General features: G+C 46.2%; 1 protein-coding gene across 2 annotated transcripts in view; it reads right to left on the bottom strand.

The window, feature by feature from the left end:
* LOC118378954 (FH2 domain-containing protein 1-like) overlaps positions 1-17,415 on the bottom strand; it is a 39,890-nt gene that overhangs the window by 7,878 nt on the left and 14,597 nt on the right. For both annotated transcript variants that reach the window (XM_052515865.1, XM_052515868.1), the window contains exons 4-9: positions 11,889-11,991; positions 11,056-11,141; positions 10,077-10,177; positions 4,312-4,382; positions 3,337-3,444; positions 2,238-2,308 (exon numbers count right to left, since the gene is read on the bottom strand). In XM_052515865.1, the coding sequence (XP_052371825.1) occupies positions 2,238-2,308; positions 3,337-3,444; positions 4,312-4,382; positions 10,077-10,177; positions 11,056-11,141; positions 11,889-11,991 (540 nt within the window). The remainder of the gene's footprint in view (positions 1-2,237; positions 2,309-3,336; positions 3,445-4,311; positions 4,383-10,076; positions 10,178-11,055; positions 11,142-11,888; positions 11,992-17,415) is intronic.

Consider the following 17,415-nt stretch of genomic DNA (forward strand, 5'->3'; position numbering starts at 1 on the left):
AATTCGTTCGCAGGACTTTATCCTGCTTACTGTTCCAAATGTCCGAACTGAATTTGGTAAAATGGCTTTTATGTACTCTGCGCCGTCAGCTTGGAATGCCTTACAAAATACTTTTAAACTGGAAGAACCTGTCCCGATTGGTGTTTTTAAATCATTGATGAAGGTTTTTTTTTCTGTTTTATGATTTTGTTATACTCTTGTGAATTCTATGTTTTTTTACTAGATTACCTGTAGTTTTTCATGTTGTCTGTCTGTAATTGTGTAATGACTTGGTGCTGCCTATCTTGGCCAGGAAGCTCTTGAGAAATAGATTTTAAATCTCAAATGAGCCCTTCCTGGTTAAATAAAGGTTAAATAAAATAAAAAATAAAAACATGTTACCTCAATTATCTCGACTAACTGGTGCCCCCCCCACATTGACTCTGTACCGGTACCCCCTTTATATAGCCTTGCTATTGTTATTTTACTGCTGCTCTTAAATGACTTATTCCTTTAATTTCTTATTCTTATTTACAATTTTTAAGCTGCATTGTTGGTTAGGAGCATGTAAGTAAGCATTTCACTTCATTGTATTCAGTGACTAATAACATTTGATTTGATTGGCTGAGAGAAATTGATTATAAAAAGATTGTGAGGCTGTTTTGTTAGACTTCAGTGTGGCCTTTGACATTGTCGATCATAGTCTGCTGCTGGGAAAACTTGTGTTATGGCTTTACACCCCCTGCTATATTGTGGATAAAGAGTTACCCGTCTAACAGAACACAGGTGTTCTTTAATGAAAAGAATCATGAATTCCCCAAGGCAGCTGTCTAGGCCCATTACATTTTTCAATCTTTACTAATGAATTGCCACTGGCTTTGAGTAAAGTGTATCTATGTATGCGGGTGACTCAACACTATACATGTCAGCTACTACGGTGACTGAAACGACTGCAACACTCAACAAAGAGCTGTCTGTCTGAACTATAGGCACACAGCTCAGACACCCATGCATACCCCACAAGACATGCCACCAGAGGTCTCTCCACAGTCCCCAAGTCCAGAACAGACTATAGAGGGCGCACAGTACTAAATAGAGCCATGACTACATGGAACTCTATTCCACATCAAGTGACTCATGCAAGCAGTAAAAAACAGATTAAAACAAAACACCTTATGGAACAGCGGGGATTGTGAAGCAATACGAACATAGGCACAGACACATGCATACAAACACACAATAATATACACACACGTACACATGGATTTTGTACTGTATATATATGTGGTAGTAGAGTAGGGGCTTGAGGGCACACAGTCTGAATGTATTGTACTGTTTTTAAAATGGTATTAACTGTCTTAATTTTGCTGGAGCCCAGGTAGCTGCTAATGGGGATCCTTAATAAATACAGACACCAATACCCACAGAGTAACTGACAGTAAGTGTGTTTCCCAAATGGCACCCTATTCCCTATATAGTGCACTATATCTAGAGCTCTGGTCAAAAGTAGTGCACTATATAGAGAATAGGGTGCCACTTTTGGACTCAATCTAAGGGTCCTACATAGCTAACCAAACCCAACAGAGCCGTGATATTGAAACAAACATGTTGCTCATGACAAGGGGATAGCTATATCACTAACAGCTGGACAGTACCGTAACACAATACAGTCCAGTTGGAGTGTGTGTGTGTGTGTGTGTGTGTGTGTGTGTGTGTGTGTGTGTGTGTGTGTGTGTGTGTGTGTGTGTGTGTGTGTGTGTGTGTGTGTGTGTGTGTGTGTGTGTGTGTGTGTGTGTATCGCCTGCGGATCTCATATGCTCCCCAGAGGCAGCCAAAACACCACGGGCCACGTTCAAACACTTCAGATTGCTTCCTTCCTTCTTTCCTCCGTTTAATTAATTAATTAATTAATTAATTACAGATCTACTGGATTGGTTAAAAGCAATGAAGTGAAAATCTTACTTTATATGCAGATCAAGCAAATATATGTTTTTGCCACGAGGTAGATTTTCAAACTATTAGAACTGGGGCGCGTTCAGCGGGGCAATGTTTTGGAACATTCGGATAGAAATATGTAATATAGAAGAAACATGCCTCTCTCACATGTAGAACAAGGAATCATGTTGGCTCTATTTGTGGCATTTCTATTTGCAAAGTTTGACATTGTTTGGCAACTGAACGTTGCCCAGTCCCCTATGAGGAAGGAAGGGGAGCATTTCTAATCTTGGGAGGGATCTATATTATTGGCTCTTACTGACCTGGAGGCGGGGCCGACGTGTCCTAGTTGGCCGGGAAACGACAGTAAACTCTGGTCCTTTTTCACGGCTTCCTGTGGAGACAGAGACAGAGCTGATCCAGCTATTGTTTCACACAGTGAGCCATCATAATTCTGGATGAATCATTGCATTGTGTCACGATTCAGTGTGTTGATGTGGTTATTGTGAATTCATGGTTGGTCAAATACAACAAATAGTTTGAAAGAGATTCTGAAGACCTGTTTTATCTGTGCCAGTTGAACAATTTAGTTAAATAAGAAAAAGTGTCTAGTTTATCCAAAGGAAACTAAATGAGCAGTCTGTCAGATGGTTGTTAGTCTTCAATAAAAGAGAAGTCTGGGATGAATTTAGTTGTCTTTGAACTAGATCTAGAGAGAGTTCATTTAGATGTGTGGCATATTACAGCTATAAGTAGGTCTTGACTGAAAGATAAACTAAAGTCAAGCACTTCAAGGGTCACTGAGTGTACAAAACATTATGAACAGCTGCTCTTTCCATGACAGACTGACCAGGTGAAAGCTATGATCTCTTAATAATGTCGCTTGTTAAATCCACTTCAAATCAGTGTAGATGAAGGGGAGGAGACAGGTTAAAGAATAACTTTTAAACCTTGAGACAATTGAGACATGGATTGTGTCTGTGTGCCATTCAGAGGATGAAGGGGCAAGACAAAAGATGTAAGTGCCTTTGAACGGAGTATGGTAGTAGGTGCCAGGCGCACCGATGTGTGTCATGAACTGGGTTTTTCACGCTCAAGAGTTTCCTGTGTGTATCAAGAATGGTCCACCACCCAAAGGACATCCAGCCAACTTGACACAACTGTGGGAAGCATTGGAGTCAACATGGGCCAGCATGCCTGTGGAACGCTTTCCACACCTTGTAAAATCCATGCCCTGACAAATTGAGGCTGTTCTGAGGGCAAAAAAGGTTGGGGTGCAACTCAATATTAGGAAGGTGTATATTTGACGACGTCGGGGCGAGGGGTGCTGAAGTACAGTGGGATCAGTTTTGCACTTTAGATGATAATGAATACAGCTACAGTATATGGGTAATAGATACCTGATCCTAGATCAGATCTTACCATGGCCACAAAGTGCAGGAGGTTCATGCCTGGTTTGTTGGCTTTAGTGTCGGCCAGCTTGAGCAGGGATGGGATTCGGAACCCTGCTGCGTTGCCTGCGTACCCACCCTGAGGTCAAATACAGTAGGTCAGTGAAAAGAGGTCACACACAAACCTGACATCTTAAACAAACACATTACAAAACCCAGATGCCGTCAGAGTGATGCTCTGGAACACACCGCAGTCCACACCCCAGTCCACACCCCAGTCCACACCCCAGTCCAACTCCCCAGTCCAAAACCCCAGTCTACACCCCAGTCCACACCCCAGTCCAACACCCCAGTCCACACCCCAGTCCACACCCCAGTCCAACCCCAGTCCAGACTCCAGTCCACACCCCAGTCCAAACCCCAGTCCACACCCCAGTCCAAACCCCAGTCCACACCCCAGTCCAACTCCCCAGTCCAACCCCAGTCCACACCCCAGTCCAGACTCCAGTCCACACCCCAGTCCAGAAAACCCCAGTCCACACCCCAGTCCACACCCCAGTCCACACCCCAGTCCAACTCCCCAGTCCAACTCCCCAGTCCAACACCCCAGTCCAGACCCCAGTCCAAAACCCCAGTCTACACCCCAGTCCACACCCCAGTCCAACCCCCCAGTCCAAAACCCCAGTCCAACACCCCAGTCCACACCCCAGTCCACACCCCAGTCCAGACCCCAGTCTAGACCCCAGTCCACACCCCAGTCCAGACCCCAGTCCACACCCCAGTCCAGACCCCAGTCCACACCCCAGTCCAGACTCCAGTCCACACCCCAGTCCACACCCCAGTCCAGACCCCAGTCCACACCCCAGTCCACACCCCAGTCCACACCCCAGTCCAGACCCCAGTCCAACACCAGCAGCATTGTGCACACAGATAAAGAACGTCTCTCTCTTTCATCTGAAAGGTAAAAAGAAAGGAGGAGAAGAAAGAAAGAAAACATGAAACTCACAGCATTCATGTAGTTTCCTGCCTTCAGAACCAGACGGAGGATGGAGTGCAGCTCAGGACAGCTCAACAGCTCTGAGAGAGAGAGAGAGAGAGAGAGAGAGAGAGAGAGAGAGAGAGAGAGAGAGAGAGAGAGAGAGAGAGAGAGAGAGAGAGAGAGAGAGAGAGAGAGAGAGAGAGAGAGAGAGAGAGAGAGAGAGAGAGAGAGAGAGAGAGAGAGAGAGAGAGAGAGAGAGAGAGAGAGAGAGAGAGAGAGAGAGAGAGAGAGAGAGAGAGAGAGAGAGAGAGAGAGAGAGAGAGAGAGAAAGAAAGATCGAGAGACCATTGAGAGAAAGATCGAGAGACCGAGGGAGGGAGAGAGAGAGGAGAGAGAGAGAGAGAGAGAGAGAGAGAGAGAGAGAGAGAGAGAGAGAGACCGAGAGACAGAGAGAGAAAGGGAGTTTGGAAAGAATTAACAAAATAAATCAGCGCAAACAAGAATCTATAAAAGAGAGTCTATATAGAATATAGAATATCTGACCACTGTGACTGACCCAAACTTAAGGAAAGCTTTGACTATGTACAGACTCAGTGAGCATAGCCTTGCTATTGAGAAAGGTTGCCATAGCCTGTCTTCTCTTGAGAGCCATGTCTGCCTATGTGCACACTGCCCACAAAACGAGGTGGAAACTGAGCTGCACTTCCTAACCTCCTGCCCAATGTATGACCATATTAGAGACACATATTTCCCTCAGATTACACAGATTCACAAAAAAATTGAAAACAGACCCAATTTTGATAAACTCCCAGGTCTACTGGGTGAAATACCACAGTGTGCCATCACAGCGGCAAGACTTGTGACCTGTTGCCACAAGAAAAAGTAAACCAGTGAAGAACAAACACCATTGTAAATACAACACATGTTTGTTTTCCCTTTTGTAATTTAACCATTTGTACATCGTTACAACACTGTATATACACACATGATATGACATTTTTAAATGTCTTTATTCTTTCCAAACTTGTAATGTTCACAGTTCATTTTTACTCTTTATTTCACTTTTGTGTATTAGACAGACAGACAAACCGAGAGAGACAGACTGAGAGTGACAGACCGAGAGAGAGAGAGAGCCAGACCAAGAGAGAGATAGACAGACAGACCGAGAGAGAGACATACCGAGAGAGAGAGAGTCCGAGAGTCCAAAATTCTTTAACCAGGGGCGGGGCCTTCGCAAGGGTTGCAATCTGAGCCCTGCACTCTTCAATATTTACATCAACAAATTGGCCACTACTCTAGAAAATTCCTCAGCCCCTGGTGTTAGTCTCCACAATTCAGAGATTAAATGCCTACTCTTCGCAGATGACCGCTGCCTGCTGTCACCCACAGCACATGGCCTACAGCCGAGCCTGGACCTGCTTAGAGCAGTACTGCCAGACCTGGGCCCTGGCAGTAAACCCCAAAATGACTAAAATAATGATTTTCCAGATAAGATCTCAGGGAATTAGACCAAAGTTCTCAATTGGTACAAAATATATAGTGTACTGCACACACTACAATTACTTAGGTTTAAATATAAGCTCAACTGGACACCTTAATGAGGCAGTGAATGAACTGAGAGAGAAAGCACGCAGGGCATTCAACGGCATTAAAAAAAACTATTCAAATTCAAATACCTATTCAAATTTGCCTAAAACGAATTGAATGTGTCATTGAACTAATTGCACTTTATGGCAGTGAGGGGTGGGGCCCACTTGCAATACAAGATTTCATCAAATGGGACAAACACCCAATTGAAACCCTGCATGCAGAGTTCTGTAAGATTCTCCTACATGTCCAGAAAAAAAGTGTAAAATCAAAACCCACAGAACAGAATTCTTTCCACAACGCCAAGGTGTGAGACAAGGCTGCAGTTTGAGTCCAAATCTTTTCAACATTTATATCAATGAATTAGCAGACATGTTGGACCATTCTGCAGCCCCAGGACTCACACTATTTCACACAGAGGTGAAATACCTGCTATATGCTGATGACTTGGTACTTCTATCACCAACCAAAGAAGGTCTTCAACAGAAAATGTATATTCTAGGGCAATATTGCCATAATTGGGCCCTGGCAGTAAATTTCCAAAAAATAAAATCATGATTTTCCAACCAAAGAAAACAGATGTCAGAAGCACAAATATAAATTCACCCTGAACAACACCATAATTTAACACAATAAAAATGACATCTTCCTTGGTCTGACCATATCTGCATCAGGAAACTTTAATATGGCAGTGAATGCACTCAAAGAAAAAGCCTGCAGAGCAATGTATGCAATAAAAATGAAATTATTAAAAATCAACATCCCAATTAGAATTTGGACCAAAATATTTGACAGTGTAATCTTACCAATAGCTCTTTACGGAAGTGAGGTTTGGGGGCCACTCAATATACTGGACATTAATATGTGGGACAAACATCCAATTGAAGCCCTTCATGCAGAATTCTGTCTGAAAATTCTACAAGTCCAGAGAAATACACCAACTAATGCATGTAGGGTCGCTTTCCAGTAGTAATGAAAATACAGAAAAGATCATTAAAATGTTGGTTACATCTAAATTCAAGTCCAAATTCAAGTCTGCAATTTAAAGCACTTCAAACCCAAGAGCTGAGCCCAGAAACGAGCCCTCTCAGTCAGCTGGTGTTGGACCTCACCAACCAAGCTGACACCAGCACTGCTTCAAAAGAAAGAATTCCAATAAACAAAATCATGAACCAATCAAAGGACTCATATTTACAATACTGGAAAAACAAAACAAAATCCCGAAGCCGACTAAATTGCTATCTGACCCTAAACAGAGAATATGAATTGGCTGATTATCTCTACTCTATCAGAGATACGAAGCAGAGACAGATCCTTACCAAGTACAGGCTGACTGACCACCGATTGGCAATAGAAACCAGCAGACATAAAAAGACATGGCTACCCAAAGAGGAGCGTGTATATGGTCACTGCATGACAGGGGAGGTAGAGACAGAGATGCACCTTCCCATTTACTGTGATAAATATTCCTCACAAAGAGATTCATTATTCACAGAAATGACTACATTTATTCAAAATGTAAACTTTTTAAACCCCGAGGAAAAACTAATAATACTCATGGGCGAAGGAGCCACGGCTCCTCTTGCAAATATGTATTTGCCTGCGACAGCCTGAGGGACACTGAATAACAACATCTGCATAGTAAGCAGTAACTTACTTATTATTGTTATTACTATTATTATTGTGGTTTATCATTCCAAATAGTAGTGGTATGGGTGGTAATGATAGCAGTTTAGTGATGGTAGTAGTAGTAGTGGTAATGATGATAGTAGTTGTAGTGCTGATGTAATGGTGAAGATGACCGTTATTTAGTTATAAGTTAGTTATAGGTTCATTTTCAATATTTATATTTTTATATTTATTGCATTACATTATACTATTGTCTTTTACCATTTTATTGTTATTATTTTTGTATTTAATTTTGTATTATTATTTACTGCCATTTTATATTATTATTTGTTATTGTTTCAAAATTTATGACAATGAATTTGAATTTGACAGACCGAGAAAGAGAGGGAGACTGAGAGAGAGAGAGAGAGAGACAGACAGACAGACAGACAGACAGACAGACAGAACGAGAGAGAGAGACAGACCGAGAGAGACAGACCGAGAGAGAGAGAGACAGACCGAGAGAGAGAGAGAGAGAGAGAGAGAGACCGAGAGAGAGAGAGAGACAGAGAGAGAGACAGACCGAGAGAGACAGACCGAGAGAGAGAGAGACAGCCGAGAGAGAGAGAGAGACTGGCCGAGAGAGAGAGAGAGAGACTGGCCGAGAGAGAGAGAGAGAGACAGGCCGAGAGAGAGAGACAGGCCGAGAGAGACAGAGAGAGACATGCCGAGAGAGAGAGACATGCCGAGAGAGAGAGAGACAGGCCGAGAGAGAGAGACAGGCCGAGAGAGAGAAGAGAGAGAGAGACAGGCCGAGAGAGAGAGAGAGAGACATGCCGAGAGAGAGAGAGACAGGCCAAGAGAGAGAGAGACAGAGAGACAGAGACATGCCGAGAGAGAGAGAGACAGAGAGAGACAGGCCGAGAGAGAGAGAGAGAGAGAGAGAGACATGCCGAGAGAGAGAGAGACAGGCCGAGAGAGAGAGACAGGCCGAGAGACATGCCGAGAGAGAGACAGACATGCCGAGAGAGAGAGAGACAGGCCGACAGCCGAGAGAGAGAGAGAGACATGCCGAGAGAGAGAGAGAGACAGGCCGAGAGAGAGAGACAGGCCGAGAGAGAGAGACATGCCGAGAGAGAGAGAGAGAGAGAGACATGCCGAGAGAGAGAGAGACATGCCGAGAGAGAGACAGCCGAGAGAGAGATGCCGGAGGACATGAGACAGAGAGAGACATGCCGAGAGAGAGAGAGACATGCCGAGAGAGAGAGAGACATGCCGAGAGAGAGAGAGAGAGAGACAGAGAGAGAGAGAGACATGACCGAGAGAGAGAGAGAGACATGCCGAGAGAGAGAGACATGCCGAGAGAGAGAGAGAGACATGCCGAGAGAGAGAGACATGCCGAGAGAGAAAGAGAGACATGCCGAGAGAGAGAGACATGCCGAGAGAGAGAGACATGCCGAGAGAGAGAGAGACAGGCGAGAGAGAGAGACAGACATGCCGAGAGAGAGAGAGAGAGAGAGAGAGAGAGAGAGAGAGAGAGAGAGAGAGAGAGACATGCCGAGAGAGAGAGAGACATGCCGAGAGAGAGAGAGACATGCGAGAGAGAGAGAGAGAGAGAGAGAGAGAGAGAGAGAGAGAGAGAGAGAGAGAGAGAGAGAGAGACAGGAGAGAGAGAGAGAGAGGCCGAGAGAGAGAGAGACATGCCGAGAGAGAGAGAGACATGCCGAGAGAGAGAGAGAGAGAGAGAGAGAGAGAGAGAGAGAGAGAGAGAGAGAGAGACAGGCCGAGAGAGAGAGAGAGAGGCCGAGAGAGAGAGAGAGACAGGCCGAGAGAGAGAGAGAGACAGACCGAGAGAGAAAGAGACAGACCGAGAGAGAAAGAGACAGACTGAGAGAGAGAGAGAAAGAGACAGACCGAGAGACATACATGTTAAATTAATGAGTTAGTCATTTGGTTTTACACCAATAAACCTCAAACATCACTTTATGCTAACTTCAAAGTTTCTGATAACTTAGATGTCTTCTGCCATCTGGTGAATAAAACTCATATCCTCATTTGACGAAAACCCACATGCAAAATCCAACGCCTGTGGCCCATCTGTGGCCTACAGTACAAAGCATCACTAATTATTAACAAACTTCAGATTACCTTCCCAGACTAAACTCAAACAAGACTGAGAACTCAAAGGGGAAAATAAAAACCCCTGCTGGTGATTAAAGGGGAAAGTAAAAACCATTGGTCTTATCTAAAAAGGGAAGTGGATGGGCCACAAAAGGGTTTAACGAGACGGTGATGAGGAGTATAGTAGAGGCCTAATCTAAAAAACGACTTTCGCCATTTCATACTAAACTGAAACAAAAGCACTAAAACGGGACATGACTGTTATGGACGTGAACAGCCACATAAAGGAGTTTAAAAGGCAGTGATTGGGAGTAGAGTAGGCCTAGGGTTCATCCCAAATGGCACCCTATGCCATACATAGTGCACAACCTTTGACCAGATCCCTATGGAACCTGGTCAACAGTAGTACACTATATAGGGAATAGGGAGCCATTTGGGACGAACCCTTAACTATAAAGGCCGTGCTGATGGTTTACCTCTGGCCGCTTCCCTCAGACATCTGGCCGCCAAACAGAGAGAGGTCACGGCAGGGTCAAACTCCTCTTGCAGGATCATGGCATCCAGACGCAGACGAAAGCTAATGGGGAAGAAAATGGGAGGAGAGGAGGGATGAGGGGAGGAGAGGATGAGGGGGGGAGGAGGTAGAGGAGAGAAGAGGAGGAGGGGGAGGAGGGGATGAGGGGAGGAGGAGGTAGAGGAGAGAAGAGGAGGAGGGGGAGGGGAGGAGAGGATGAGGAGAGGAGATGGTAGAGGAGAGAAGAGGAGGAGGGGGAGGAGAGGATAAGGAGAGGAGGAGGTAGAGGAGAGAAGAGGAGGGGGGGGAGGAGAGGATGAGGGGAGGAGGAGGTAGAGGAGAGAGAGAGGGGAGGAGGAGGAGGGGAGGAGAGGATGAGGGAAAGGGGAGGTAGAAGATGAGGGGAAGGGGAGTAGGAGGAGGAGGGGAGGAGGAGGTAGAGGAGAGAAGAGAGGGGGGGTGAGGGGGAGGAGAGGATGAGGGAAAGGGGAGGTAGAAGATGAGGGGAAGGGGGAGTAGGAGGAGGAGGGGGAGGAGGAGGTAGGGGAGAGAAGAGGGGGGGTGAGGGGGAGGAGAGGATGAGGGAAAGGGGAGGTAGAAGATGAGGGGAAGGGGGAGGAGGAGGAGGTAGAGGAGAGAAGAGGGGGAGGGGAGGAGGGAGGGGAGGAGAGAAGAGGGGGAGGGGGAGGGGGAGGATGGAAGTGGTTAGAGCCTAATCGATCCTCAGAGACACACACATCAGCACAGAGTGCAAAGCAAGTGAATCAACCAGTAGTGTGTGGAGGGAGGGAGGGGTCACTGCAAAATGAGGAGATAGACAGTCACCCTGAGAAAAGCAGATCAATTGGAATATTTTGCACCATAGTTAGAAATTCAGGATCAGGGTTTGTAATCATTGTAAAACATGAGGTGCTGATATTTCTACGGGTTGAGTGGTATACCTGGGGACTTCCACTAGTAGAATCATGAAGAGGTCAGGCTCCCCAAGCCCACTACGTTCGGCCTTGAACCTCTTCAGACGAGCCTCCTGTGAAAATACCCAGATGGACAGCATAGAGAAGTTATCAGTCAGTTCTGTCTACAAGCCTCATTACTTTTACTGGGAATTCCACACAGGTTTAAAATCTCCAGAAATAATATTTAGAATTCAGAGCTTTGATTGAGTCCAGTGGTAACCCCTCCCCCCCATCACCCAGGGTGAGTCCAGTGTAAAAAAAAAACATCACCCTGGTAAGTCCAGTGAGTCCAGTGGTCAAACCCCCATCACCCAGGGTGAGTCCAGTGGTCAAACCCCCATCACCCAGGGTGAGTCCAGTGTCAAAACCCCCATCACCCAGGGTGAGTCCAGTGGTCAAACCCCCATCACCCAGGGTGAGTCCAGTGTCAAAACCCCCATCACCCAGGGTGAGTCCAGTGTCAAAAACCCCATCACCCAGGGTGAGTCCAGTGTCAAAAAACCCATCACCCAGGGTGAGTCCAGTGGTAAAACCCCACCACCCAGGGTGAGTCCAGTGTCAAAACCCCAATCACCCAGGATGATTCTTATGACTGCTATATTCTTATAACCATGTCCATATACAACACGTGCAGTCATTGGCAACATCTTTTACAACATGTATTATCAGTAAGCATTTCTCAATGATGATGTAATGGCAAACTGTTGATCAGGATAAGGAGAACCAGATGATGAGAGGAGTGGGGGGCTACAGGCTAGTCAGCGTTGTTGCAGTAAGAGCTACGGTGTGTCGGAGAGGACACAGAGCAGAGACTTTACCTCGTCTGCGTCAGGCAGCAGTTTGCAGAGCTCGGACAGTTTCTCGGCCCCATAGCGGGTCCCGAACCCCTGCCGGATATCCTCCACTATCTCCTGGACAGCCCTGGAGAAACATGACAACACACATCAGCTCTTTGGATGACTTCTCTCACACACACACACACACACACACACACACACACACACACACACACACACACACACACACACACACACACACACACACCTGCACTGTCTGCAGGGTTTAGGGAAATGTGGTTTTAGCCACAGATGGATGGAAGTTACTGATATACTGAGGTGATTCAAGATAACACTAATTATTTTAAAAATTAAGAAAAGAAGGGTATCATGCAGGGGTCTGGAATGGAGGAGGGGGTATCATGCAGGGATCTGGTATCAAGGGGTCTGGAATGGAGGGGGTATCATGCAGGGATCTGGAATGGAGGAGGGGGTATCATGCAGGGATCTGGAATGGAGGAGGGGGTATCATGCATGGAATGGAGGAGGGGGTATCATGCAGGGGTCTGGAATGGAATGGAGGAGGGGTATCATATCTGGAATGGAGGAGGGGGTATCATGGGGTCTGGAATGGAGGAGGGGGTATCATGCAGTGGTCTGGAATGGAGGAGGGGGTATCTGGGTCTGGATGGAGGAGGGGGTATCATGCAGGGATCTGGAATGGAGGAGGGGGTATCATGCAGGGGTCTGGAATGGAGGAGGGGGTATCATGCAGGGGTCTGGAATGGAGGAGGGGGTATCAGGCAGTGGTCTGGAATGGAGGAGGGGGTATCATGCAGGGGTCTGGAATGGAGGAGGGGGTATCATGCAGGGGTCTGGAATGGAGGAATGGAGGGGGGTAGGGGTCTGGAATGGAGGAGGGGGTATCATGCAGGGTCTGGAATGGAGGAGGGGGTATCATGCAGGGGTCTGGAATGGAGGAGGGGGTATCATGCAGGGGTCTGGAATGGAGGAGGGGGTATCATGCAGGGGTCTGGAATGGAGGAGGGGGTATCATGCAGGGGTCTGGAATGGAGGAGGGGGTATCATGCAGGGATCTGGAATGGAGGAGGGGGTATCATGCAGGGGTCTGGAATGGAGGAGGGGGTATCATGCAGGGGTCTGGAATGGAGGAGGGGGTATCATGCAGGGGTCTGGAATGGAGGAGGGGGTATCATGTAGGGGTCTGGAATGGAGGAGGGGGTATCATGCAGGGGTCTGGAATGGAGGAGGGGGTATCATGCAGGGGTCTGGAATGGAGGAGGGGGTATCATGCAGGGGTCTGGAATGGAGGAGGGGGTATCATGCAGGGGTCTGGAATGGAGGAGGGGGTATCATGTAGGGATCTGGAATGGCAGCAAGGGTTTCTCTAATCACTCTGCTTGGTAAACACACACACACTGTTGGTCAAGATTATCCCCTCTTATCTGACTGTTGGGGGAAAGGGCCTGTGACACAACACTGCATGACATGTTCCCTGAGCAAACACAGGAGCTTACAACAAACCACACACACACACACACACACACACACACACACACACACACACACACACACACACACACACACACACACACACACACACACACACACACACACACACACACACACACACACACACACACACACACAGGTCCTTAGAGGTTGAGATACCACCAGAGAGAAAGAGCAGAAACTCGCCAGTTCCTGACATTATGACCTCCAGGAGCCAGGAGTCCATTACCTTAATCTGCCTGACTCCCTACAAATGACTAATCAGTCCAGGTGGTTCAACCTCTCCAGGAGCCAGGAGTCCATTAGAGATACCGCTCTCCTTTCATCTGCCTGACTCCCTCCAAATGACTAATCAGTCCAGGTCACTCAATCCCTCTACTTCTCCCCCCTCTTTACCTGACTTTCTCTCTCTCTGGCTTATTTTCCCCTCCCCCCACTATTTCCCTGACTTCCCTCTCTCCTACTCTTTCTTTCCCTTCCCTTATTACATCCATACACTGAACAAAAAAAACGCCACATGCAACAATTTCAAAGATTTTACTGAGTTACAGTTCATAAGGAGATCTGTTAATTAATTAGGCCCTAATCTATGGATCACATGACTGGGAATACAGATATGCATATGTTGGTCACAGATACCTTAAAACAAAAAGGTAGGGCCTTGGATCACAAAACCAGTCAGTATCTGGTGTGACCACCATTTGCCTCATGCAGTGCGAAACATCTCCTTCACATAGAGTTGATCAGGCTGTTGATTGTGGCCTGTGGAATGTTGTCCCACTCCTCTTCAATGGCTGTGTGAAGTTGCTGGATATTCATAGGAACTGGAACACGCTGTTGTACACGTCGATCCAGAGCATCCCATACATGCTCAATGGGTGACATATCTGGACAATATGTAAGCCATGGAAGAACTGGGACATTTTCAGATTCCAGGAATTGTGTACAGATCCTTGCGACACGGGGCTGTGCATTATCATGCTGAAACATCAGGTGATGGCGGCGGATGAATGACACGACAATGGGCTTCAGGATCTCGTCACGGTATCTCTGTGCATTCAAATTGCAAAATCGATAAAATGCAACTGTGTTCGTTGTCCGTAGCTTATTTCTGCCCATACCCTAACCCCACCGCCACCATGGGGCACTCTGTTCACAACGTTGACATCAGCAAACCGCTCGCCCACACAACGCCGTCCACTGTCTGCCCGGTACTGTTGAAACCGGGATTCATCTGTGAAGAGCACACTTCTCCAGCGTTCCAGTGGTCATCGAAGGCATTTTCCCACTGAAGTTGTTTGTGACGCCGAACTGCAGTCAGGTCAAGACCCTGGTGAGGATGTCAAGCATGCAGATAAGCTTCCCAGAGACGGTTTATGACAGTTTGTGCAGAAATTCTTCGGATGTGCAGAAATTCTTCCACAGTTTCATCAGCTGACCGGGTGGCTGGTCTCAGATGATCCTACAGCTGAAGAAGACGGATGTGGATGTCCTGGGCTGGTGTGGTTACACGTGGTCTGAGGTTGTGAGGCCGGTTGGACATACTGCCAAACAACGTTGAAGGCGGCTTATGGTAGAGAAAAGAACATTCATGCAGTCAGCATACCAATTGCACCCTCCCTCAAAAACATCTGTGGCCTTGTGTTGTGTGACAGAACTGCACATTTTAGAGTAGCCTTTTATTGTCCCCAGCATAAGGTGCACCTGTGTAATGATCATGCTGTTTAATCAGCTTCTTGATATGCCACACCTGTCAAGTTAATGGATTATCTTCACCAATACCATGGCTCTGCCTGTTGGCCCTGTGTTCACTCATACCATGGCTATGTCTGAATCACAGATCACACTAACCTTAATGAACTACACGGAGCTCAACTGGAGTTATCCTGATTAATAAGAGTTGAATAAAATGTTTTTTTGCCTCTGTAGCCTCCGGCCTGTTGTTCTATGCAGAGCTGAATGCTGGATACAATAATTGTCGACACAGTTGAAATATGAATATGAAAAGGCAGAGGGAAGTAGTACAGTCGTGGCCAAAAGTTTGGAGAATGACACAAATATTAATTTTCACAAAGTCTGCTGCCTCAGTTTGTATGATGGCAATTTGCATATACTCCAGAATGTTATGAAGAGTGATCAGATGAATTGCAATTAATAGCAAAGTCCCTCTTTGTTGTGCAAATGAACTGAATCCCCCAAAAACATTTCCACTGCATTTCAGCCCTGCCGCCAAAGGACCAGCTGACATCATGTCAGTGATTCTCTCATTAACACAGGTGTGAGTGTTGACGTGGACAAAGCTGGAGATCACTGGCATGCTGATTGAGTTTGAATAACAGACTGGAAACTTCAAAAGGAGGGTGGTGCTTGGAATCATTGTTCTTCCTCTGTCAAACATGGTACCTGCAAGGAAACACGTGCCGTCATCATTGCTTTGCACAAAAAGGGCTTCACAGGCAAGGATATTGCTGCCAGTAAGATTGCACCTAAATCAACCATTTATCGGATCATCAAGAACTTCAAGGAGAGCGGTTCATTTGTTGTGAAGAAGGCTTCAGGGTGCCCAAGAAAGTCCAGTAAGCACTAGGACGTCTCCTAAAGTTGATTCAGCTGCGGGTTTGGGGCACCACCAGTACAGAGCTTGCTCAGGAATGGCAGCAGGCAGGTGTGAGTGCATCTGCACGCACTGTGAGGCGAAGACTTTTGGAGGATGGCCTGGTGTCAAGAAGGGCAGCAAAGAAGCCACTTCTCTCCAGGAAAAGCATCAGGGACAGACTGATATTCTGCAAAAGGTACAGGGATTGGACTGCTGAGGACTGGGGTAAAGTCATTTTCTCTGATGAATCCCCTTTCCGATTGTTTGGGGCATCCGGAAAAAAGCTTGCCCAGAGAAGACAAGGTGAGCGCTACCATCAGTCCTGTGTCATGCCAACAGTAAAGCATCCTGAGACCATTCATGTGTGGGGTTGTTTCTCAGCCAAGGGAGTGGGCTCACTCACAATTTTGCCTAAGAACACAGCCATGAATAAAGAATGGTACAAACACATCCTCTGAGAGCAACTTCTCCCAACCATCCAGGAACAGTTTGGTGACGAACAATGCCTTTTCCAGCATGATGAAGCACCTTACCATAAGGCAAAAGTGATAACTAAGTGGCCTGGGGAACAAAACATCGATATTTTGGGTCCATGGCCAGGAAACTCCACAGACATGAATCCCATTGAGAACTTGTGGCCAATCCTCAAGAGGCGGGTGGACAAACAAAAACCCACAAATTCTGACAAACTCCCAGCATTGATTAAGCAAGAATGGGCTGCCATCAGTCAGGATGTGGCCCAGAAGTTAATTGACAGCATGCCAGGCCGGATTGCAGAGGTCTTGAAAAAGAAGGGTCAACACTGCAAATATTGACTCTTTGTATCAACTTCATGTAATTGTCAATAAAAGCCTTTGAAACTTATGAAATGCTTGTAATTATACTTCAGTATTTCATAGTAATATCTGACAAAAATATCTAAAGACACTGAAGCAGTAAACTTTGTGGAAATTAATATTTGTGTCGTTCTCAAAACTTTTGGCCACGACTGTACATGTACTAATATCATAGTGCCTCACGAAGGGACCAATCTGTTCAAACTATTCCCACCCACACCCCAAAATCTAACAGGACCTTGTTACAACACTCACACAAGACAAACAAGCTCTATGTAAGAAGTTCATAGGAGAGGCTCTTCTGTCATCATAAAGGCTTTTAACTACATGTTCTGGCATATGTTGTTCATAGGAGAGGCTCTTCTGTCATTATAAAGGCTTTTAACTACATGTTCTGGCATATGTTGTTCATAGGAGAGGCTCTTCTGTCATTATAAAGGCTTTTAACTACATGTTCTGGCATATGTTGTTCATAGGAGAGGCTCTTCTGTCATTATAAAGGCTTTTAACTACATGTTCTGGCATATGTTGTTCATAGGAGAGGCTCTTCTGTCATTATAAAGGCTTTTAACTACATGTTCTGGCATATGTTGTTCATAGGAGA

Source organism: Oncorhynchus keta, chromosome 4 (assembly GCF_023373465.1).
Source record: "Oncorhynchus keta strain PuntledgeMale-10-30-2019 chromosome 4, Oket_V2, whole genome shotgun sequence".
In the NCBI taxonomy this organism is placed as follows: Eukaryota; Metazoa; Chordata; class Actinopteri; order Salmoniformes; family Salmonidae; genus Oncorhynchus; species Oncorhynchus keta.